The 26,302-nt window shown below is 42.3% G+C and overlaps 1 protein-coding gene across 2 annotated transcripts in view; it reads left to right on the forward strand.

The window, feature by feature from the left end:
- Positions 1–26,302, forward strand: part of EDNRA (endothelin receptor type A) — a 168,672-nt gene that overhangs the window by 58,216 nt on the left and 84,154 nt on the right. For both annotated transcript variants that reach the window (XM_069242624.1, XM_069242625.1), the window contains exon 3: positions 11,199–11,326. In XM_069242624.1, coding sequence (XP_069098725.1) covers positions 11,199–11,326 — 128 coding nt within the window. The remainder of the gene's footprint in view (positions 1–11,198; positions 11,327–26,302) is intronic.

The raw sequence follows: 26,302 nt of genomic DNA on the forward strand, positions 1-26,302 counted from the left end.
CAGATGCAGGGTCTACAACCCATGCAACAAATGCAAATGCCACGTGCTCAACCAGCACAGATGCAGCAGGTACAGCAGCAGATTCCCATGGTACCTAGACAGCAAATAAAGTTACCAATAGCTCCTACGGGACAGCAACAGGTGATGCTTCCTCAACAGGTCGCAGGTCAAACAATGAGTCAAAATAATACAGTACAGCAGTTCCCATTGCGTGGTGAGAATGGAATAAATGATGAATGTTTGGATGATTGTTCAGATAGCGAGGAGTGCAGGCTTGCAGCGTCCCTAGAAGTAGATCAGAGGGGTCCTTATGTAGAGGGAAAGGGGATGGGTCATAAGGTTTCGTTCCTAGTTGATACAGGAGCTACACCCTCTACAGTCAGAAGTGCAGAGGTTCCGAAATTGCCACTTTCAGGGCGTACCATAAGGGTGGTAGGAGTGGCAAATCAGTTCCTGATAAATCTGATTACAGATGCGGTCCAAGTTGAGATTGGTACCTTCCAGGGATTACATAGATTTGTAGTCTGTGACTCGAGCCCCGTATCCCTACTGGGAAGAGACTTACTGTGTAAGACAAGGTGTTCGATTACCTGTTCCAATGAAGGGATTGAGGTGCAGACAAACTGTGATGAGGAAGGAGATGGCAGTCAGATCTCAGAGCCAGAGACTGAGACCGCAAATGAGGAGTACCCTTTGATAACCTTATTCCTGATGTTCACAGTGACTGACTTATCAGCTGAATTACAGGGAACAGTGACAGAAAAAGTATGGGACCTGACAGGAAAAGAAGTGGGACTAATAAAAGGAATAGAACCGGTCAAAGTAGAGGTAAAGCCGAATGCGGTGTTTCGCCAGGTACCGCAGTACCACATGGCACAAGATGTCCTTATACAGGTGACGCAGATAATTGCAGACTTTATAAAGAAAGGGGTTCTAAAAGAAGTAATGAGTAGCCCGTGTAATTCACCAATAATGGGTCTGAAAAAGCCTTGTGGGAAAGTTAAAATTGTTCAAGACTTGAGAAAAATCAGTGAGATTGTGGTAAAATGTGGCCCCATAGTGCCAAATCCAGCCGTGATTATGTTTCAGGTTCCGTGTGATGCAGAGTGGCTCACAGTTGTGGACCTGTCTCAAGCATTCTTTTCGGTGCCTCTTCATGAGGATAGCCAATTTCTTTTCAGTTTCAAATTCTTGGACAAGGTTTACAGTTGGTGTCGAATTCCTCAAGGGTTTTCTGAATCACCTTCCATCTTCAATCAGATATTGAAGAAGGACTTGGAATCTTTAGAACTGCCCTTTAGTTCGACTCTAGTACACTACATTGACGATTTGTTGATTGCGTCCAAAACAAAAGATGACTGCAGGTACGATACTATTGCTTCACTGAATCATTTGGGAAAGAACGGACATAAAGTGTCCCCAAAGAAGCTGCAATACTCTCAGAAAGAGGTGAATTACTTAGGTCACTTGATTGAAAAAGGGTCAAGGAAAATATCCAAAGAAAGGGTGACAGCCATATTGCAGATGAATCCCCCGACAACCAAGAGAGACGTTAGGATGTTTTTGGGAATGGTGGGCTACTGTCGTCAGTGGATTCCCAACTTCTCGATTATCTCTAAACCTTTGGTGAGATTGACTGTCAAGGAGATTCAGGATGGCCCGGGTGCCATAACCATGTCTGAGAAAGAGATGAAGGCATTCATGGAACTGAGGGAAAGCATGTGCAGGGCACCAGCTTTAGGTATGCCTGATTACACAAAGCCTTTTGTATTGTTTTGTCATGAACGTGATGCTTGTTCTTTGTCTGTCCTGTCACAGGTCCATGGAGGTGCAAACCGCCCAGTAGCATATTTTTCAGCTACTTTGGACCCAGTCGCAGCAGCCCTACCGGGTTGTTTGCGTGCAGTTGCAGCAGTTGGTCAAAGCCTCACTCAGTGTGAAGGTATAGTGATGGGACACCCTTTAACGGTAATGGTCCCACATTCAGTTGAAATCCTGTTGACCCGAACAAAGACGCAGCATATGACAAATACGAGACTAACTAAGTATGAAACAATTATACTGGGGTCACCGAATGTATCCTTAAAAAGATGTACTGTGTTGAACCCGGAAACTTTACTTCCTATTGAGAATGCAAACATTGATGATGCTGAGGAGGTAGAACATGATCGTCTTGAGGTAACAGATCTGTGCACCAAACCGAGACCCGACATTAAAGATACCCAATTGGAAGAAAATGATTACTTTATCTTTGTTGATGGATCATGCCTGAGAGACTCAGTAGGAGTACTGAGAGCTGGATATGCCTTCTGTACAATCACTGGTATCCTAGAAGCATCCTTGCTCGAAAGAGTATACTCTGCCCAAGTGGCTGAATTAATTGCTCTTACTAGGGCATGCCACGCAGCTGAGAACCTGAAAGTCACTATTTATACTGATAGCAGATACGGATTTGGAATTGTCCATGACTTTGGCCAGCTGTTGTCACAGAGGGGTTTCCTGACCTCTTTTGGTTCTCCAGTGAAAAATGGGGAAAGAATTAAGGATTTGTTACACGCGATTCAGTTACCTCTTGAAATTGCTGTGGTGAAATGCAGTGCTCATGTTAAATCACAAGACTTTGTGTCAATGGGAAATGGATATGCAGATCAAGTCGCAAGGTTTTGTGCATTGAACTGTATATCGTTTCAAGACCAATGGGAATTGTTACCTTAAACTGAAAATTAAACATGCTCAGGGTATGCATTAAGGGTGGTTGACTAGATGAGTTAAAATCGTTGCAGGGACGTGCCATCAAAGAGGAAAAATGCTCTTGGCTCAAAATGCATTGCGTGCAAAGATTTGATGATTTATGGGTTTCAGAGGAGGGGAAAATGGTTTTGCCAAACAGTCTTTTGTCACAGTTTGCGAGGTTTTACCATGGTCAGGCACATGTTGGAAGAGACGTAATGATCAGGTTATTCAAAGTCGACTGGTTCAATCCAAAATTCAGACAAGCTGCAGAAGTCATCTGTCACAGGTGCATCATCTGTCAGCAGATGAATGCAGGGAAAGGGACCATGGTGAAATTGAGCCACATTGGGAGAGCAGGAGGTCCATTTAGCAGAATGCAGATGGATTTCGTTGAGATGCCTGTGTGTGGAGGTCAGGTGTTGGTGATTGTGTGCATTTTCAGTCATTGGATCGAAGCTTACCCTACACATAGAATGACAGTCTCACAGTAGCGAAGCTGCTGCTTAGGGAGTTAATACCACGTTTCAGGTTTCCGATCTCTTTAGAATCAGATAGGGGAAGACACTTCAACAATGAGGTGATTAAGCTCTTGTGTGCTGCATTGAACATTGAACAGAAGTTGCACTGTAGCTACCGCCCTGAAGCATCAGGACTAGTGGAGCAGATGAATGGTACCTTGAAGTCGAGAATGGCAAAAATGTGCGCAGCTACCAGTTTGAAATGGCCACATGTGTTGCCCTTGGTGCTGATGTCAATGAGAAACACACCTGACAAGAAAACAGGACTGTCTCCTCATGAGATTCTTATGGGCCAAGCTATGAGATTGCCCGCAGTGCCTGCAAATGTTCTTGTGAATATCACGGATGATATGGTGTTGGACTACTGCAAGGGTCTGGCTGACGTGGTCCTCTCTTTCTCTCACCAGGTGGAAGCTACCACATTGCCACCGATAAGTGATCCAGGCCACACCCTGAAAGCCGGTGACTGGGTTGTTGTAAAAAAACACGCGAGGAAGTCGTGTTTGGAGCCACGTTGGAAGAGGCCGTATCAAGTAATACTGACAACTACTACTGCTGTGAAATGTGCAGGACTTCCAAACTGGATCCATGCCAGTCACACAAAGAAGGTGACGTGTCCAACTGATGAGGAGCTTGAATTGTCAAAAACAACAGCTGCAGAGAAGGAAGTCTCAGGGCCAGAGAGTAATCAAAGGGGAACTGAGACTGAAGGAGAGCCCGTTGAGGAAGGCTTAGTCACTCAAACAGAAAACGAGATCCAGAGGGGTGACAGTGGGCCTATCTCAGCTGAGGCATCAGGGGAACCAACGCAAAGAGAGGTTCTCCCAGAAGCAGACGGATACAGGTTTGAAGTTGAACCCTTGACAGACCCTGAAGGAGGTGAGGTGGAAGAAGGTCAAAGTGTTCTGACTCCTGAGCCGATTGTAGATCCATCAAGAGAAAACACTATAGCACACCTGGAGGGCACTGTTCAACATCCTGAAAGGCCGAGCGGAAAGAAAACACTTAACGGAGATAGCTGGCCAGAGCCACAAGCTGCAAAGGAGAAAGTGATCCCTAACGAAACAATAGAAGAGGAAGTCGACACAACAAGGAAAGAAGATCTTAGGGAAGGAGAGTTGCAGAGTGATCACAAACTGAAAATAAAGATAGTTGCAAACAGGAGGTACGCAGGTCCTGAATGGGCATATGCAACATCAGCTGAATGGCAACAAGAATTCTTGGCATTCTCTTTTGATCGAGAAATTCCAGGTCAATACTACGGCACCTGAATTCGACCATAGAAAGAGACTGTGTTAAAGTTTAAATTGAATAAAGAGAGAAACCTGAGAAAAGAGACTGATAAACTACCGGATGTGACACTGTTAACCTGAAATTGACTCTGAAAACCGATTATGACAAGCTGCTAACCTGATTTGACAAAGGGTCCTGGGAGTGAGTGAAACGCTGTAAATAGTTGCTAAGAGAGAGAGACTTTGCACAAAGAAAAGAAAAAAAAAGAGCTTTTTATATCATCCTCAAGTTGATTGTTTGCTTTATCTTATTCTGCTCTCTGATTCTTTACAGATCGTGAGTAACATTAGAAATAATGATGGTAGGGGTAGGATGCGTGGTTGGTTGAGTGTTATTTTGGGTATTGTATGTGCAATAATAATTATAGGTGTGATTGTGGGAATGCGATTGGTGGATAAGAGTGCGATTAACAATGCTTCAACTCCTGAGACTGCTACATAACACTGTGGGAGATGTTTGAGCAGGATATGAAGTACTTGCATGAGGGAACTAATTCGAAAAGGGAACTATCTACTAATGTATTCTATTGCTTGCTGAATGAGTATGTTGACACAATGGATGCGAAAAATTGCTATGTGTGCAAAAAGATTCCCTTGTCAGTACAAGAAGGGGTTACTTACCATAGTTTGCCGCTTACATATGGAATAAGCTGTAGTTCGCTAGTAACAAGATTCTATGATCAAGAACATGTCCAATACTTCTATTCTAATCTAGATGTAGTGTTTTCCTTTGTGCCTGTAATTGAGTTTCTAAATAAATTAGTTAAGTAACATAGTATAAAAATAGTTTGGGGTTTCTTTGAACCGACACTGACATTTGGGACAGCTTATGCGCACCGCAATAATCTAACTTGTTTACTAACGCCTGTAGAGAAAAGCTTCTTAGATCAAACTAATGATAGAAGAAAAGCATTAAAGGAATGGATAGAAAAGGGAATAGAAAAACGAACGTTTGCAAATGATTATGCTTATTGTGCAATAAAAACACAGGGCAAATTAGCTATAGATGCATTACACGTAGGAAAGCTTTGTGTATATATATAGGCCAAAATCTGATCATGACGCTTTATTTGTGGGAACGAGTGAATGCAGGCATGTGTTTTTGTTTCAGAGTAAATGGACGTTCATTATAAATGGACAGTATCCAGCGATCCCTGGGATCTATTACATATGTGGACTTAATGCTTATTCCCGTCTTCCACAGGGATGGTATTGGACATGTAATTTGGGAATAGTTTTCCCAAAGATCTACTAAATTGATGGCTTAAAGCAACTTCCTAAAATGTCTGAATTACATCATGCTAGACAAAAGAGAGAGACAGCGGCTGCTGTTGTAGGTGATATATTTGGAGCCATAATTCCTTCAGTGGGGGTTATCTTAAACTCCATAAAGATTCGAAAGTTGTCTACTATTATGGATAACATGCTGACAAACTTCACAGGGGCTATACTCCTGATGGATACTGAGCTTGCTGCGGAGAGGGCTATGACTCTTCAAAACCGGCTTGCTTTAGACATTCTTTTAGCGAAGAGTGGCAGAGTCTGTAAGATGCTTAATGAGGGCCACTGTTGTGCTTTCATTCCAGACAATAGTAATAAGATTAGGGGTATGCTTACTAACCTAACAAGCGACAGTACAGATTTGAAGAAGCTGAAGGAACTTGGAGTTTGGGAAAAGGTTGGAAAGGGAATTGCTAAAATAGGGAATTTGTTTAGTAGTATTTGGAATGGGAAACTTGCAAAAATAATAGGGGGTATATTGATTGTTCTAGCTTGTTTATTCGGACTATGGTTAACATGCAAAATTTGTAAAAGAATTAAAAGAAAATTGGCAAAACGCAATAAAAGGAAAGAGGAAAAGAAAAAGGAGAAAATGTTCAAAGAAATTTGGGAAAAATCAAGAAGGGGAGAAGAATATGAAATGCGCAAACTAAGAAGTGAAAGGTTGTGAAGGGAAAGGTTTTGTGTGATGACAAGTGTCATCAGAGGAAGGACTGAGGGAGCGTAGCTCTTATACTCAAAATTAACATGAAATGTTTATGAACTAATGCATAATAATGCCGCATAGAAAATTTATTAATGTGTTATTGCTAAACATGCGCTTGAATGTGCCCACGGGGAGTGGCAGCCAATGTACACAATGATTAATGAAACTGACTAATAATGAAATAATGATACGTTAATGTATGATTTTGCACTAATATTAAGAGTTATATGTTAAAGTTTTGCTAATAAATCATTAGGCCTTAGTTACCATCAGTCGAGGCCTAGCTGCCCGGTTTCATATTAAATGTGTTTTTCTAACGTGCAGTGTTCTGACTTGCTGAAGGACATGTACTCGTACTTTTCCAAAGCTAAAAGATGAGTGTAACCGTAGTAGATCCGTTCTCATGAAATTCGACTTGCTCAAGGAAACATTTTTGCTGAATGCAACAGTGTAGACTTGTTACAGGTACATGGTCGCCTAAACCGGTACAGACAATGTAATTACTGACTAGGGATGCGAGAGGACCACAAGAGTATGAAATCATACCGGACATTCTACCCGCTGGAGACGTCAATCACAAGAACTAATAAACTACGTGAGAACTGTTATGGGGTGACAATTTTGATGGTACCACTGGAGAATCATTGGTTGGAGATACTGGGCTGCCAACCCTACCCAACAAGAAATTAGGGGACTGTACAACCGAAAAGGAATAAAAACCTTTGACACGAGGAGCCATTAGGAGATGCCTTTGCAAATTTTTGCTATGACCCAGATACTTTGTCACTCTGCCTAGAGACTTTGCTGTTTGGTTCTTCAAACTATCCTCACCCTTACCTTGCCCGTTCTATACTTCTCCTCCTTATCAGGGAAGTGTCCCTATTTACCCGTCTTGCTGAACTTTGCTGTGTTTCCCGACTGATGGCGAATCAAATGATGTCCTGAGGACGAAGATTGACTCTGTATGCTGACCCATTACGGAGGGTAATTATATGATGATGAAATTGTAATTGTCTGTTTGCCTTTCCTTTCTAGGTACCAACTGCTTCTTTTGACAGAGACCATAGTTAGATGGTTTTCTAAATTTGTGTTACCAAATTGTTTTGCATGAAGCCCAACATGCCAATTCTAATTCGAGGTTAGTTAAGGGGTTCACTAAACGGACGCAAATAGACAAATGACTGAATCAATGCTTTGTTGAATGAAGCACTAATGATACTCTGCTAAGGGTAATCCATGTTGACGTCGTGCTATGTTCTAATGTTCATGATCTTTGCATTGATGAAATCTTATTCGAGTTGCCATATTATGACAATGCTGATGTGTTTCATGGTTTTGAGACTAATAAACTTACTAGTAGAATTGTAATTAATAGGGAATAAACATCATAAAATCGTACTAAACTGGTGTGGTTATTCATGACTGAAAGGTCATGGTGGTTTCCGAGTCTTATTGATAATGTTATTGACTTGTTGATTGACATGTTGATTAGTTATCTTGTCCTAAGGTGTCTTCAAACAGGGTCAAAAGATTAATTGGCCTAAAACGAGTCCCAGAGGGAATAAATGAACTAGATTGGGACGCGTTAGCACATGAATGAGATTGGATTGCAGCAAGCAGTTTTTGTTTGAATTTTCGAGCATGGAACTCTGCTCTATTATGACTTTTAAAAAACAGGAATACGTCAGCTATCCCAATACTGTTCTTTTAAATTGGACTTTGGTCACATTTCGGGAAATAGACGCGAAAATGGTGTCTGAGAACTCTGAAGATAACATTAAACTGAACACTTGAACTTAAGTGGAAAATATGTAGGTGTTACACAGCCCTTTTTTTTATAAGATCAAAATGTTAACTGCCATTTCTTCAATCAGCTCAAGATGACTGAAATGTAAGCCAGCTGGAAGATAAACTATTTCTGGGACGAGTGCTAAGAGTTTGAAAAAACATCTGTTGATGTACTTAGTAATTTCCGTTTGCAGTATGACTCATGACTGTTCCAAGGAAATCGTGGATAACTGTATTAATAAGGAAAATGTAGTGCTAGAATGGCTTTGATATACTTATTAACAGGTGGCAAACCAGATAGTGGTTAAGGTATTAAATTGTCCAGATCTGAATTTGAGTTCAAAGATAGGTAGTGGGTTTAAAAGTTTAATAATGCATATTTTCTGTTAAGTAAGGCATATTTATGAATATAACAACGTTAATTATTTTTATTCTTAGTGTTGCTGTTTTATATAATCTACTATTATTTTTCTACAATAATATACTGGGCTATTATATCGTGATTTTTGTGTGTTTCTAAAAATACCATTACTGCATAAATTTCAACAACCAGCAGCGTTTCCAGCAGTCTTGTTAAGGTATTATTCAGTATATTTCCTTAAAATAAACATTGCAAACTGCAGTTATGCTTTCAGGCTAGTAGAAATGTGTTGTGGTACAATGTGCTACCGAAAAGAAACAGGGCATATCGTTTGTTGGAAAGGTAAAAATCCTTGTGTACAATTCATCCATGTATTCACATCACTACGTTATTTAAACAAAACCTCAAATGTGAGGTGTATGACGCAGTGCTCAGTGATCGAGTTGTCACCTACAGGGAGAAACAACAATAAAACCTATTGTATGTGTAACTATTGCTACAAAATCACAAACCAGTAAGGAGAATGTATTTTGGGTCCTTCACAGAACTTCCATAAATGTAACAATTAGAATCTATCCTGCTCAGTTTGTGCTTCACCGTTGCACTCCAATCGAGGAACAGGGTCATCACCCGGATGAAAAAACACAGTGGCAGCAGCTGCCAATAACACTTGGTGGGGCAGCGTGTGGAGCGGGGTAGGGGATGAGGGAATAAAATAATAAAATTAAACTACTTACCTGCTGATGCGGGATGCCACCTCGGTGTTCCTCTGCTCACCCCACCTTGGTGCTTCTCTGCTCACCTCCCCACCCAATCCATATGCTTCACTCATGCTGTTACCCAGCATGAGAGTAGCATTGGGATTGGTCTGAGCAAGCTGAAATACAGCTCTGTTAGTGACTGGGAGCCTGCGCTGGTTCCCCACCCAGCTGTGCAACACAGCTCATGTGGAGAGTTCTAAGTGCACATGTCGTTTTGGCGGACCTAAGGCCAGTCGTGGCTAGATGGGCTGCGGAAGGGGCAGGGCGGCGCACGGAGGAGTGGTGGGGGAAATAAACATGTTTTTTTTTTTTTTAATCACTTACCTTCACTTGCCCGCACTGCTCCGCTCCTCTGTCACAGGCTGCAGGCACAGACTCCCAGCCTGCCCTGCAGCCAATCCTGACACTGCTCAGAGCAGCATCAGGATTGGCTCCCAGGCAGAATGGGAGCCTGTGAAAGCTCTCTCCAGCCAGGCAACTGTGTTCCTGGGCTGGAGAAAGCCTACTGCGCATGTGTGTTTGGCCGGCCCGAGATGGCCAGTCAAACATAAATGCACTCTGAGGGGGAGTGCTGTGCACTCCCCCAACTGCTCATCACCCCTGTGGCCCGCCCCTGTACAAGAAAACGATAATAAACTCAGTTTATTATCGTTTTCTTGTAAAGGTTTTGCAGCTGCAGCTGGTGGTGGTGAGGGTGATGCTCCTCCGCCTTAACAGAGGAACCGCCCCTGCTTAAGACCTACCACTGCTCATCCTTGCTGCTGACGCAGAGGATGCCCCCGCCCTACCCTAGAGTCAGCAGACTGGCTAAGTGAAAAATAAGATGATAATAAAATATTTTTATCATCATTTTATTTTTGTGCTTTCTTTAAACAGTGAGGTGATGCTCTTCTGACATAACGGAGGGACTGCCACAGTGAAAAAATAATTTGCATGAGAAGCAGGTAGGGCAGACAACTGGAAATGTGAAGGTCCAGATTTGACTGCATGGTAGCCCTATCAGATGCCTCTTTGTTTGAAAACGTTGTTGAGAAAGCATTGAACTGAACATAACATGAAATTAATGATTGGGTATTTGTTCCCAAATGGGGTGAACACATCTCCAGTATTCTATACAAACACGAATGCAAATGGATTCAGTTTGATTGTTGGTGGCCTGATAAACCCTGTAATACAGTTGTGAAGATAAAGATATCTTTTGTCTGCACTATATTTTATTTCACAATACACATGCCACTGTGTCTTGAAGTATCAACACTAGCTGGGTCGCACTTTGCTCTGTATAACGATCATGATAGCTCAAATGTTTCTGAAGAATTTAACATAACTATACATATAACATGAATGGATTGATGATTCAGTGTTGTATTGTCAGGGTATAATCTGGATCTTAAATCATTAATTGTATGAAAGGTAATGACTGATGTGCACTTATGCATGACTACAGCACTGCAAAAGTCAATTTTCTCATCACAATGCTGGATAACAAATCTTAAGGTCATCAAAGGGTGTTTTGAGGTGCTTCAGAATATGAGATGCAGTGGGTAACAAAACATGAAAAGACATAATGAAATAGCATAACTTGCTTGCTGTGATATTTAGTTCGCAAACATGAGAGAAACTACTTTTGACTTCTGAAGTGGGGGCTGCACTCGACTGATCTGAGATTGCATGCCGCCTCCTCTTGGGACCTGTTCATGTTCTTTAACTGAAGGGAGTTCCTATCTGATTGTTGCTCCTCTTCTGTCCTTCCTGCAGCTCCTTGCTCAGAGGTTCCCGTTTGGCAGTTCGCCATTTGGACTGTTCCTCTGCAAGCTGGTACCCTTCACCCAGAAGGCCTCCGTCGGGATCACAGTCCTCAATCTGTGTGCGCTCAGCGTGGACAGGTAAGACCAGTCACAGCTCACTGCAATTACAAGAGGTGAGACGGGTGTGGTGCACAGGGTGGGGGGAGAACATTTAATAAAAAATTAAAATAAAAATTTACCTGTTGCGCTGCCGCGCAACTCCTCTTTCCCTCATCGCTCCAGGCAGAGGCTCCCAGCCTGCCCTGCAGCCAATCCTGTCGCTGTTCAGAGCAGTGTTAGGATCGGCTGGGAGCACCCAGCCAGGATGCTCCCAAGCAGACTTGGAGCCTGAACCTGCTCTCTCCAGCCCGGCAACACAGTGCCGGGCTGGAGAGAGAAACCTGTGCATGTGTGTTTTGCCAGCTCGAGACAGCCGGCCAAACACACATGCGCACTGAAGGGAGTGCACAGGTCACCCCACAAGGCCTTGCCCCGTTCACAACAAAAGGATAATAAACTTAGTTTATTATCCTTTTGTTGTAAAAGGTTTGCAGCTTCTGATGCTGGCGGGGGGTGACGCTCCTCCACCCTAATGAAGGAGCCACTGCTGGGTAAGGCACGATTTCTCTTTACCCCTCGATTTATTTTCTGTATGTCTATTTGACAGTGATACTGGTGGCTGTAATATCACCCAAGTAGTCTGCATGCAGCAGCTTACAAACAAAATCTTTCGTAGCACAATACATTCATGGAGAGAAATGCATAACACATCTGTACAGTTAGCCAACATCTTGCGTGAAGTAACTGACAGACAAGTGATGAAAGTACAGGTCTCAACCACTGAGCCTACTTTACAGGGACCCAGTCACTTTTAGTTGGCCCATTATGCCAATAAAATATCTCACCATTTCATGTAACTATAAGGTGGGGTGCACTACATTATTTCATGTCTGCCGTCAAGAGTTATTTTGCGGCAAGATTGAGCTAGATTTCTTCTTTATTCTGTGTGAAAGGTCCGAATGCCCAACGGGCATTAACTGCTTCTGATTGTTGCCGTTCTCCGCATGGCGTGCTGAATTTCTTCAGCCTCTTCTCTATTTAGGGTCAAGCCTGCGTCGCATGCGCTTGTGCATGCGCATCGCTTGCGAGACGCTGTAGTAGTTAGAAAGGGCTTGGAGCCCCATCCATGTCACGTCAGTGTCTTTCATTGGTTCGTGGGCTTGCCTTTTAAAATCTGCTTGCTTTCATCAGTGGAAGGCATGCATACGTCATGCCTTTTCCGGTGGTTAGCCCCCCTCGAGCGCAGCGACCATGTACTGAAAACATGCGAGGCTCTCTGTTTTCTGTCCAATTTGTGGACTACTTTTTATCTTTTTTCACAGTGTGCTCTCGCTTGGCAGAAGTCAAGTGCTTTGCATGACATCGCGCCTGTTACATAGTTAATTGCACTTTTGCCGGTTACGTAGATAATTGCACTTTTGCTGATAGGTTTCACTACGAGTGAACTGTACCATCACGATCGCACTCTTTTTTTCCATTTAATGTGGCAAGAAAAGTCTGGTTGGGAGTTTACAACTGCTAATAGCTCTAACTTGGAGAAATGCGAGACCCGTTGCATTGCAAATGCTTGTTTTAATCTTTCTGTTACTCCTAGGGGAGCATTTCGAATTCACATGAAAATTAGTAGGCCAGGAAGAGAGAGCATAATTTTGTCACTGGTTATTATTAGCTCCTGATTTAGGTTCCGTGTCTACTCCTTTTTGGCCATATTTCCCTCCCAGCATTACCACTACACTTTATCTAGCAATAAATAGTCCAATATTTGTGGCAATTGTAATTGGCGAAGCCTTTAGGTCTCTCCTTTGGGACCTATTGGCTTTGCAAAGCCTTTTGGCGGCGCTCTACAGCAACAGCCTTTTTCCAACACTGCTCAGCATCCTCAAAATAACTAAATAAATAAATGCACGACGATTGAACCATTGCTTGAGATTGTGTCATTACACTAGTGCACACATTTATGCTGACATATGCACGCGTCAGAAGAATGAGGAGACTGTGATTTCCTTTTATTTTTTATTTGCCAATCCAATTGGCGCCTGCCATTTTTGACTGGTAAACACAAATATGAAAGCAACGATTTTTTTCTGCATGAAAGCACACATTTAAAAAAAGGACTATGGATGGGGGGGTGGAGCGAATGGGGGTGAACAGGAGGTGGTGAGAAGGGAAAATGAGGAAGAGAACTCAGGGGCCGGGGAGAAGCACACCTGGAGAGAAGAATCCAGAGCATAGTGGGGGTGGGGAGAGAAGACCAAAGAGTGCACAGGGGTAGTGGAAAGCACACAAGAGAGCGAGTAGTACACCAACATGACAGCAACACTGGGAGTGTGGTAGAAGAAAATGAGAGCAAGGACAACACTGAGCAAGAGGGAACCGGGGAGATATATGCAAGTGAGAAACAGAGAGCAATGGGGATGGCTTTTTGGAGAGAGAAGGAGAGAGCTGGAAAAGACGTACTCTCATTGAGTGCTTAATCAAAAAAAAAAAAGTTACTTAATAGTAAGCAGTGGAAAGTTAGGAGTCAGCCCATCAGAGAGATGGTGACGAGGCTATGCTCAACGAAGGGAGCAGCACAAAATGGATAGGCTGGGACAAGGGCAGCCATTGAATAAGAACCCAGCAAATGAGAGTGAAAATAAAGATAACCAATGGTAAGCAAAAGGTGAGCTGAAGCTCCTTTAAGTTATTTGTAACCAGACAATAGGTCTTTTGAAACCAATGGGTTCAGCATACAAATGAATGGGAGCTGTGTTGCCATTCACTTTTGTATTTAGCAAAGGTCCTCTAGACCTTATGTTAAAATGTACATAAAAATTCAAGTAATAATACATTTTGTTCTGTTTCATTTGAGCTGAGACACCCTTTTAGAAACTGGAACTAAATAAAATGGCTAATAAGACATTCAAAGGTTGTGCATGCCCATCTTGTACTTTCTCTACCAGCCCAAAACCCAGTCGAACACCTGGGCCTTCTTACGACCTTGGTAGTCTTAAGAGCGACAGGGCTGTGGTGGCGGTCGGGCCGCTGCCAAAGCAATGGTCCGGCCTCCATGTTATGACCGTGGCAGAGCTGCCACAGTCCAACTGCAGGCACAGCCAGGTTGCAGCCAGTCGACAGCCTGGCGGTGCCAGCAGTCTTAATCCGCCAGGGCAGCACTACCCTGGGGATTACGAGTCCCCTCTCCGCTGGCTTTTGCATGGCGGTCCCACCACCATGCAAAGGCTGGCAGAGATGGGGAATCGAGTGCAGTGGCAGTGCAGGGGCCTCCAAGGCCAGCCCCATCATGCTTTTCACTGTCTGAATTATGGGCAGTGAAAAGCACAAGTGCTGGCGCACCTAACATACCCCAACATTACTGTTGGCTTGATTACGAGCCGGCGTCAATGTTGTGGCCTATTTCCAGCTGGGTCAGTGGGCAGAAATGCTGTTTCCACCCTCTGGCCCAGCAGAAAACTCATAATAAGGCCAGCAGGCGGAAAATCAGAGTGGCGTTTTACCGTCCAAAAGAGTTTGGCAAACTCAAAATAAGGCCCTAAGTTATCTCTGAGGTCTAAATGAGGCCCTTAATTTTTGTTGCAGAATTTTTGGAACAGAACCTTCTTGGCCACAACATCTAGCATAGCAAAGCTGCAAAGCTCTAATAAAATGACAACATGTGGTAGTAATCACTCTATAAAGCACCAATCTGTTTGATTATTATCACAATCATCTTCATTATTATTATTATTCTCGTCATCATTGTTATTATTATCACTAGGTGCTGTCCTATCCTGAAGGAAATTGCTTTCAACATAGGCATCCTTTTATATTATATGGTAAGCCCTGTATCAGTTTAATGCTGACATTGTCCTTTTCTGAAAGACCCTAGCTACTGCAATGGTCCCCTCCGATGGCCAGGTCTGCCTCTCCGTCTTGGGATTCTCCTTTGGTTGATTGCAAACCTCTTTCCGAATATGCTCATCATAAATACCAAATAATGCCATTACGTAACATGGAAGATCACTCTTCTTCCCCACAGTCTCTCTGGTGTCTAAACAGGATTTCCTGATCAGCACTAACACGTGTCACTTTTGTGTGATGGAGCGCAATGTTTTTGTTAAATTTTGCCTGCGACTTTCACCTCTAGAGGTAAATAAGCAGATGTGTAGATATCAATAGTGCAGCAGGGGCAATAGCATCGGAGTCCAGGGGCATAAGTGGCTCTCTGCATCCCGATTATGACTGCACTTCAGTATTTAAACAGGGTGTAGGGACCAATTTTCCTTGCTTGGATTAGGGCCCTTGGTGCCCTTGCCAGGCTACTGATAGTAAGGTGATGGTCCTCTTCCTCTTGACAAACGCCCCTGGAGCTTTTTAAAAAACTTTTTTTGCTGCATCGATCTGATTCGTATTTTCCAAATATTATGAATTTTAGACTTTAAATATTAACAGTAACTACAGTGTCTTTACATAAAATATGACATTTACTACATAGAACAGAGTGATGAGAAAATCCTAAAGTGCAATTTTTTTTTTGAGGGGGCCAATAAAAATCCCAATACTTGAAAGAAAGACAAGGCGGGCTATTTTGACTTCCCGGAAGACATCGGGCTTCAGCTGCATGTCCTTACTCTGATCAAAATGGGGCACTGATTACCATTGCTACCACTAAGCTATTGATGTTTCAAGGCATTTCTAGGATGACGATATTGTAGTTCTGAAAGCTTTTGAGTGACACTTCTGATTAATTCCATAACACAGCTCATAAACATTTAGGGACTGATTTACAAATATTTTTCACACCTAAGTAAAAATGTGGCGCACAAAAACATCATTTATACTGGCAAACAGTCATGATTACTGACTCACTGAATGAGGAATGGGCAGACTTTTTCCTTGCAAAAGGTGCTCGCTTACATGACCATGTGGCAGTATGGTGAGATTTATTTGTGAGCAAATCAACTACACGTGTAAGTTTAAGGCCATTCCTGCGTGGATCCACCTGCAAAAATTGGTGAACACCCACAAACTTGCGGGTTCTTGGATATTAAGCAAGTATTTTTAGGTTGTCTCCAGTGCTGAAAATAATGCAAAATGTACTCCTTTGACGAGTAGAAGTAAACATATTTTCGTTGGCGGAGGAAGGGAGATGATATCCCGAAAATTGATTCATAGGTAAGGAAACGGAGTAACATATTTCACCCGTGGAGAAGCAAAAAAAAGCTCTTGAGTGCAAATTCAGTTTAGTATCACATTTCTCTTATATTTCCACATGTGAGAATATTTATACGTTTGGGTACTGATGGCACTAGCACTTAGTGAATTGGCCTGTATGTGCCTGATTTTACATTACATCATCCTAACATCTTTATTTAGATCACCAGGTTCATAAAAGAACAAATAAAAACATAAACCTTCACATCAATTTACATAAAAAGTTCATGAAACATCATAGAGTAAAACATCGTCCAGAATTATTAGGGCGCTCAGGTGCACACCCACAATGATTGAGTTTTATAACTATCGAAAAGCCTTATGAACACATATACGAAAGGTTTTATCAGACACAAATGGCCAATTGGGCCATTTGCAACAACTAAAAATCCTTTTTACATGTATACTAACCATATTTTGCGAGTCGGTAACCTATTACCAACACGCAAAGTAGGGTTTGTGATTCAGTATTGGGAATGGGCGTGTTAAAGGTGTCCCTTCCTAATAGCAACTCACAGTGGTATGTGTAAATGTTTTGCGACCAGAATGTGGTCGTAAAACATTCACATTTTACCAACTCCATGAATGAATTGGTAACACATTCACAAATGGGAAGAGGTCCCCAAGGGACCCCTTTCACTTAGTGAATGTGGGCGCAAACATTTTTTAAGAGTAGGCAGTTGTTCCACGAACCACTGCCTACTCTTAAAAAATTAAAAGAATACTTTTCATTTTGCATTTTGAAATGCATCTCGTTTTCCTTTGAGGAAAATGTGCTGTATTAAAAAAAAACAGCTTTATTTAAAAAGCAATCACAGACATGGTGGTTTGCTGACCTCAGCAGACCACCATCCCTGTGAGTGCAGGCCATTACCAATGCCTTGCAAATTGCGACCTGCCTCATGAAGATTGATGAGGCAGGTTCTTTACGACCCATTTAAGAATCACAAACAATGTCTGAGACACTGTTGTACATTGCATTTTGCACTGTGAGTGCAGGCCATTCCCAATGGGTCGCAAATTGTGACTTGCCTCATGAATATTGATGAGGCAGGCCCCTTGCAGTCCTTTTGGGAATCACAAACAGTGACTGAGACACTGTTGTACATTGCATTTTGTGAGTTCTTAATTGTGAGTCGCAAAAACTCACAATTAGAAACTTGCATAATGTAGCGATATTACATGTAGCCTTTGGTTTGGAGGGGAGGAATTCATGTGCTTCATGTACCCCTTACATGAAGGAAATGTATCAAACCATAAACAGTAAAACCATATAATAAAGCATCAAAATTGTAAAACATTTTAAATAAATCATAGTATTGCTTCCAAAAATACATAGCTGCCATTTTTTTGACTATCCAACTTGACTTGTGCAAATGAGCAATAAAGTGCTAAGAACTTCGCAGATCCAACATATTGTTTTAATCTTTTAGGAGTTCATAAAAGAGTATACTACGGGCTACTTAATTCTAAAGGGGTATATTCATTTTTTTTTTTTAAAACAACTAATTTAATATGCTTTTTAGAGGCCCAGACTTTTATCTCCTAATGACAGATACAAAATGAGCAATAGGCATACCATTTTCAAGATGGAACAAATTATCAGCACCTACTAGCTGGCTTGCATACACTTACTTTGCCAAACACATACTGAAATGAGAAATTTAGCAATGCAACATACCAGCAATCTATAAGTGTCTGCACTAAGGATCCTAAAAGCCTCCATATAACGACTAGTGCCCATTTTCCTGCAGAGGGGGGCTATCCTCCTTGCCCTTTGAAAGCCATACGCCGGGCAGAAATATAGTATATGAGTTATGGATTCAAAAGCCCCTTCACAGGTAGAGCATGGGTCTCCCCTTGGCACAGCTTCTGCCCACTTACTGCAAAACACTTTTGTGGGAAGAGATTTATATCTAAATTGCAAATACAGTTTGCATGCAAAAGGAGGCGTTATTTCATCAATAGTAGACTCATATTGTGGGGAAATTTTGAAATCTATAAATTCCATTGTCAAAGCTCCATCACAATTACAAACAGTTTGAGCAGTTACAGATTTCCAATACAATTCTTGTAGGCCTGTTTTAGAGATTAAAGTTTACATTTTCAGGGAATGACCAAAAACTCTCCAATCCCAATTTCCCCAGTAATACTTTGACGTGACTCAGCCAGGATATTTTCTGCACACAAGCAGGGGGACATAGCTGTCGAGCACCATAGTCGATGTCAGTAGATTAGAATTCTACACTCAACTGTCTGAGAAATTCTCCTAAGTGCCAAATCCATGAAAACATGAGTCATTGGTGTACTCAATGGCAAACCCAGGACAGATCTTAGAAATTTATTTCAACCACTGACAGAATATTACTGTTCGCACATCCCCAAATATCCGAACCCTAAAGCCCTTACATTATATATCCCTAGGCCTGGTGCCATCTTTTCAGATATAGGCCTTTTATGAATCTTTAAAAAGTTTGCTGTATGCTGGATTAATAGTAGTTGCGATTTTTAGAACTGCAAAACCCAAATCAAATTAGATGTTAATCTTACTCCCAGGTAATCAAAATTTGAAACCTGCTCTATTAGATCCTTACCCACATACATATTATTCTTGCAATATTTTTGCTTCACAGGGCTAAAAATCATAAATTTGTTCTCTGAGCTATTCAGCTCTAACCCCCCAAAATCATAAAAATTAGTTAGTAAGTGTTGTAAGCCCTGAGGGGATTTCGAAAGCAAAAATGTGTCATCTGAACAAAGCACGGTGGGCACCCTCTAGCCACCGATTTTTGGTGAGTCACACCAGTCTCTATCCAAACACTTCACAGCACCAGTGATATACAAAGAAAACAGAACAGGGACAAGAACACAACCCTCTCTTACTCCATAATAAACCGAATTGGGCCTGGAAGTTGTTTGTCTCCCTTCACCTTGAACCTTGCAAAACATTCTGAGTGTAGATGCACTAAGATGTCCAAAAGATTTGAAGGAATGCCCATCTCATCCAAAACCCTCCACAGTTTACCCCCAGCGACCAGATCAAAGGCTGCATGCAAGTCGACAAAAGCAACGTACAGTCTGACCACAATAATATCTGAAGTTGTCCAGTAAAGACATTTAAAGCAAAAAAATCTGGTTGATGGTACTAACACCACTTCTGAAACCTGCCTGAAAATCCATTAGCAAGTCATCCTGAATCTTGGAGATGAGCCAACAAGTGTTTACAAAAAATCTTTTCCATGGCACCTCTCAAGCTAATTGGCCGGTAGTTGGTTGGAGCGTTTGTTGTCCCTTTTTAAGTACTGCATAATGTCTGCATTTTTTCAGGAAGGTTGTATCTCCATACTCTGGAAAATTGCATTTGGGAGAGAGTTGATATGGGGGCCCTAAACTTCCAGATAGGCCAAATAGGATCTTATCAGGCCCTGTAGCTCTGGATACAAATCTAGATTTAATGGCTACCAAAATTTCACTTAACTCAAATTCAAGATGGTTTTGATTTCCAGCGCTGGAGGCCGCCGACCGATCTTCACTTTCCCAGCATAGTTCCTCACTGCTGGTGTATAAATTACTAAAATTGACTACTTAATCATGGGGTTGAATAAAGAATTCCAGATCTCTCTGGGTACCATTCACACTCACTGAAGCTAATTTCCAAAAGGATTTGTTATCTTTAGATAACTTTGCACTGTGCAAGTTTTCCCACAAAGTATTCCCCAATCTCTCTTGGCCTTGGCCATTTCGGTCTTATAAACTAATCTACTACTCACCAAATCAATCCTACTTCTGGATTTAACTGCCACTACTAAATCAGCTGCAGTTCTACACATCTTATTATACCATCACACTTCCTTTACAATTTTATTGTCAACCCATTGCCCTGAGCCAAGAGCTCTCTATTCTATGAAAAGAGTACTGGATGGTCCTCCTCTAGTGCTGTAATTCTAGACTCAGGGGAGAGATCTTTTAGTTTCTCTACTTCTACCTTGACCTTCCTGACAACAGTTTCCAAAGTCTCTGGGTGCTAAACTTCACCAGATTGCTTTTCTTTTATTAGTATATGAAATATCCTAGATGTCAATACTACCTATGATCTGAGGTTTCTCTGCTAGGCGACCCACTATAGTCAGGCTCAGGGTGTTATGATCGCTGTCCAATCCATCTAATATGATCATATCAAACAGAAAGGGCCAAACTTTTAGATCAACTAAAAGATAATCAATTCAGCTAGAGTGGCCTGGTCTATTAAATGTGGTCCTACTTTCTTTGTCAGATGGTGTTTTCCTGTTAGCTGCTCTTAAGTCACGATTTAACGTCAGCACCAACACTTGTGCTGCCCTAGGTGTCTATTTTACTGGGGAGGGGCTCTAACAGAGGGATCCTCCATTGGCTGTCCTGTTCAGATATTAAATCTTGGGGAGTAGCCACCAGGGGTTCAATGGTTGTGTTAATGTCTCCAGCTACTACTAAGTAACCTTTTCCGGTCAGCTGTAAGAGTGTGCACGTGAATTGCCAAAGATTCGCCACTTCAAGCTTCCACCATTTTATAATACATTAAATATTTTCAAAGAGACTCCTGAGGCAAGGTCCAATCTAATCACCAATATATCTGGGGAGTCAATGGGAATAGAACTTTGCATTGGAAGGATATTGTAACACAAATTGCTAGACCCCCTGATGGCCTTCCCCTACATGAGTGGGTAGACTTTGTGCAAAAGATGCAAACCCTTTCCTAAATATAGGGGCAGAGCTCCAGGTCTCCTGAAAGAGAGAAATATCATGACCATCTATAAACTATGCCCAATCTGCTTCAGGAAGCATTGTGTTGATGCAAGCCACGCTTCAGGAAAAGCACTTTAATCTGTTTAGATAGGCTCTCCTCAAAAACTTAAAGAAACGCATATGCTAGATGCCCCATCCTGCTACAGCTTCATTCACCAGATAAGTTTTCTGATCAATATTCATTGCAGGTCTTTCCCAATCATTACTGACTTCAATCAATAAGGTTCACCCATTCCCTATGTGCAACTATGGGTCTGTTTGTTGTGTGTTGATTCCTTCGACACCCCCTCACTGGTACTCCTATCCAAATAATCCCTTGATTCACTTCCTATCTCCAGTCATTTGGATTACCCAGAGCCCCTTTGCCTAGAGATCTCCTGTTCGATAGAGTCAACACCTTGCACTAGTTTACCATGCATTTCTGATTTGAGTTGGGGTTCATATTTAATCTGGATTTGAGTATTAGCACTACAAATACTCCATCCGTCGACTGCCATTAGGCCATTCACCAGATTTTTGCATTTAGAGTGTAAATTCTGTTATGGACCGTCCCCCTATACCAGTGTATATGGGAGTATATGGGAGTGGGTACACCAGGGCATGCCTTCTATTACCAAGTACACAATTTCAAACCCCTAGGGACTTCCCCCTTAGCATCCCTCTCAAACAATATCTTTTCCAATCACCCCCTCTTCTAAATGCTTCAATTGGCTTCTGCAAAGGCTCCAAACAATTAGAGAGGTTTGGGGGTATATACTCACTCTGGGCCTATGGTTGGGGGTTCCCTTCTAGGCCTTACATTGGGTAGCCCACCAGTCCCTCCTGACACCCTCATAACCTGACTGGCAAGCTTTGGCCTAGGGCTTCACCAACTTTCTTCTCCAAAGCAGCAATAGTCTTTTTAAGGCCACTGACTTCCTCCCTTAGTCCAGATATGATATCCACCAAACTTTCCAGACCCCACAGGGCCCTTCAACCCCCCTGTCAGAATCCACTTCATCAATATACAAAGCAGAACATCTATTCTGGCATGCAATAGCTGTGCTGGTCTGCTTGGGCACCTGAGTCCCTAAATAGGGGTCTTGAGTGAGAGACGTTTGGGAATTTCTAACTTGACCGTCTTGGACAGTTTGTGCCTTTACTGTCTCACAAATCTTCGGAATGCATTTGTTTTCTTTACCTATAGATGGAAGTGGTGAGTTATTAGTACTGTGTGAAAGAGGGGGTCGGGAGGTAGTAGGAGTGGGAATTTCTTCACATTCTTCTAACAAATTATCTCTCCTGTCTCTCACACAGTTGTCCTCTGATGATTTGAGAGGGTTTTTTTTGCTTTAGTGAGCCTGTTGCCACATCAGATGCCTTCCTTTTCCCCTTTTGCTCGTAATGTTTTCAGAGTGTACGAAGTAGAAGTCTATCCCCCACCACAATAAATTTGAATGGTCAGTTTCTACCACTAAAAATAAAGCATACTGCAGCTACTTCAGGGGGGATAAAAGGAGTGTGACTACAATTCCAGGCACAAAGACCCTGCTGTCCTATAACACCATGCCAAATATGACCCAACCCTTATTGCGTAACCAAAAATAATAAAAAGTAACAAAATACAATCAAATAACTAGCCAAATTCATGGTTCCAATGGTCACTTAATTAATGATTAATGAAAGTTCAAAGGCATTTGAGCACTGGAGAGTCCAGCCCCATTATACTAGTACCTGAAGCTAGGCCTTAGAGAGGTGGCCCAGCCCAGCCTCGCTAGGCTCCGATGGACTTGAATAGGCTTCCCCTGGCCCAGGCTCTGCTCGAGCGTGGACTGGAAGCATCCTGTATGGATCCCATGCTGTGGGAGAACAGGTGCGCTTATAAGCAGTGCGGCTGATGGTGGGACACAGTTGGCAGTGATGCCTCCCCTGGTGCTTGGATTTGTGGGAGGCGCAGTACCCAAAAATGCCTCTGGCTAAGTTCTGGCGTCTTGCGCTGAGGGAGAACAGGTCCTCTTATGAGCTGTCGGGCACAACTTATGTTGGCGCTTCCACTGGTGCTTGGATTTTTGGGAGATGCAGTCCCCAGAAATATCCCCGCTATGTTCTGACGTTGCATGCTGGGGAGGAAAACAGGTGTGCTCATGAGCGCAGTGGCTGACGGTGGGGCACAGCTAATGGCGGTGCCTCCTCCTCTGGTGCTTCGATTTGTGGGAGATGCAGCCCTCAAAAAAACCCTGCTACTTTCTGACATTATATACAGCAAAAGCATTTCATATAAGATATTTTCAACCACTCTCATTTTCTTCATGCGGAGGGTACTTCATGTCTGCCTAGTCCCAATTCCTTTTAAGAAAAAGGTTGAACGTGCCTGGCCTGGAAATCTTTTACAAGGAACCCTAATCAATAAATTCTCTGTGAAACATTCACGGAACCTTCTTCAAATATGTACTGTTTAAAATTAATGTGGAATGTGGGCCATGACCATGGTTAAATTTGTCATAAAAAAATAGTGCTTGAAGCAACTTCTGTGAAGTCAGAACTTTCCTAAGAATGTTCCCCTTAATGTAAGTTCAGTGAGAAAAAAAAACAATATCATCTGTTTCCATTAAATTATTTATGACCTTGTGGGATTCGAATCTATTTTTCTTCATTTGCACGTGTTTAGAAGAGTATGCCATCACATATAATTCTCAGCAAGTTTAAACATATTGCATATATTTCTCAACCAAAAAGCAGTGCTTGCCAAGCATCTGTGTTGGAGCTGCCAGATGCTTGTAACCCTTGGGGGATGTTCTCCAAATTAGGCACTGAATAGCAGAGTGTATGCATTCCAAAAACTGCCACTGAGAAAACGACGATCACAGAGCTGTGTTGATGAAAACATATTATAGACTCTGTTTAAAAAAATAAAAAAGAATTGATGTGATGGGGTTAAGCATAGACCACTCCATGTTTCTGCCATAGCACTTAGATTTTGGGTGATATTAAAGGAACTCTGAACACACAATACGAATATGTAATACATGCATCATTAAATGGATTCAGGTTTGTTTTAGAATAACTATAATTGTTCATATTTGACAGCTCTGATTGTATTTAAAATGAATGGTTGAAGTTGTGCTTGACTACGGTCAAGGCCCAGATCCCAATAAAGGTCCCACCGACCCTGCCACCCATTGGCTATGTCAAAAATGTTGGGTATTTTGCAGCGACAGTTTAAATATTGATGAGATTTCGATAATCTATACATGAAGGTGATGCCTTCTTCAATGCACGAGGCTACTCACATAATTACCTGCTGAACGTCCTATGCAAAGGCACAGTGCAAACTGACGGCTCTTGGGTCATGCCTGTCTGCCGAAGTCAGCCTCGTGTGCAAAGAGAGCTGTGCATAAACACTCTGAGAGCAGGCTGGTAACAAGAGACTATCCACCCAACGAAGTGTGCAACCTATCCTTCATCTGGCCCTGTGGGCTAACGGTAAATGAGCCGACTCAGACGATTTGTAGGTCATGTGGGGTGATTACTAGAAACCCATATCTGGGCACAAATAAAAAGGAAAAGAAGAAGCAAAGGTACCACTTGTGTCAAAGGATGGTTGTGTGCAACAGGACAGCACACTAGCTGATGTTCTTGGAGAACCCATAGACTTGGGCTTATATTTATCAATATTTCACGCAACACAGCAAGCCACCTTGCTGTGCTACGTCAAAGGGAGCAGGCAGGAACGCATTGTATTAAACATTATAGGAGGTACTCCTGCTCTCTTCTGTGTTGGCGCACAAACTGCTGCCTAGCAAGAAAACACAGCCACCCTTCCATCATGGTTCAAGGGTGCCTGCATTGCAGACAGAATTGTTTTTGTGCAGGAACGGAAACGTTCCTGTACAGAAACAACCCTCTGAGGCTTTTCCTCTTTCTACGTGTACAGCATACATAGAAAGAGAAAAAATGAGGAGAAATAAAGAGATTTCTCCTCGTTACGTCTCTTATAGGAAGGCATAACATTTAGGAGAGGCATAACATTTTGATGCATTCCCAGGTCTACCACCCATGTAAATCTGAGAAAGCACCAAAATCCATGGGTGGATCAGCAGAAACACTCATGCTCCATCCATGGAACGCCTCCCTGGGGTAGACTTGCACTGCCTTGCGTTACTCCGGATTTACCAAGCATTGCAGGGCAATGCAAGGTGGCATTGTGTGGCTTAGTAAATCTGACTTTAGTGTTGCATTGCCCTTGCATTACCATGTGTGATGCAAGTGCAACACAACACTTTAATAAATCTGGGCTTCAGTGTCTGCACAGCACAAGCCTTCCTCCTTCGACCAGAGACTGTGCGTTGATGGGAACCTGTGCAAGAGGAAAACCCTCCTTTTATATTCTCCATGTGGTCTCAGCTTGTAGCAGATCACCTGTAGACTAAACTCTGCCTCATGTCCAAACCTTAGCCGACCCACAAGTTTCTCTTCACAGAAGCAGTCATTGTTAGGCTTGCCATGGCAGTTTAAACAATGTCTGTGGAAGGAGCTCAGGAGATCATGCTGGTGGTACTGTTTGAGAATTGACCTCCTGGGAAAGTGCTCAGGAAATCATGATGTAGATTGTGTATTGAAAACTTGACAATAAAGATTACTGTTGGAAATCATACCACTGATTAAGGGGGTGGGGGAGGTGCAACTCAAGTAGCAACCAAAATTCTTGTCAGGGTAAAATACAAGCAAACCCCAAACTAACATGTGCTTAGTCCTCTGGTAGCTTGTCCCAAAAGCAATCAGGCTTAACTTAAAAGCAATGTGTAAAGTATTTATGCAGCACTTCAAACAGTATTAAAGTGAAAACACAACAAAACAAAGATTCCACACTGATTTAGAAATACAGAGTAAAATTTACTAAACTATTTGAGACCAAAACAACAAAAATACAACCAGCACAGCAGGAGATATGCAATTTTAAAGATCTAAGGGAAAGTAGTGCCTGAAAGCACAAAGCTTCAACTGTGGTCTGGTTGTGCTGGACCAGGACAAGTCATAATTTCGAGCCATTTGTGATAAAGT

Source organism: Pleurodeles waltl, chromosome 1_2 (assembly GCF_031143425.1).
Source record: "Pleurodeles waltl isolate 20211129_DDA chromosome 1_2, aPleWal1.hap1.20221129, whole genome shotgun sequence".
Classification (NCBI taxonomy): domain Eukaryota; kingdom Metazoa; phylum Chordata; class Amphibia; order Caudata; family Salamandridae; genus Pleurodeles; species Pleurodeles waltl.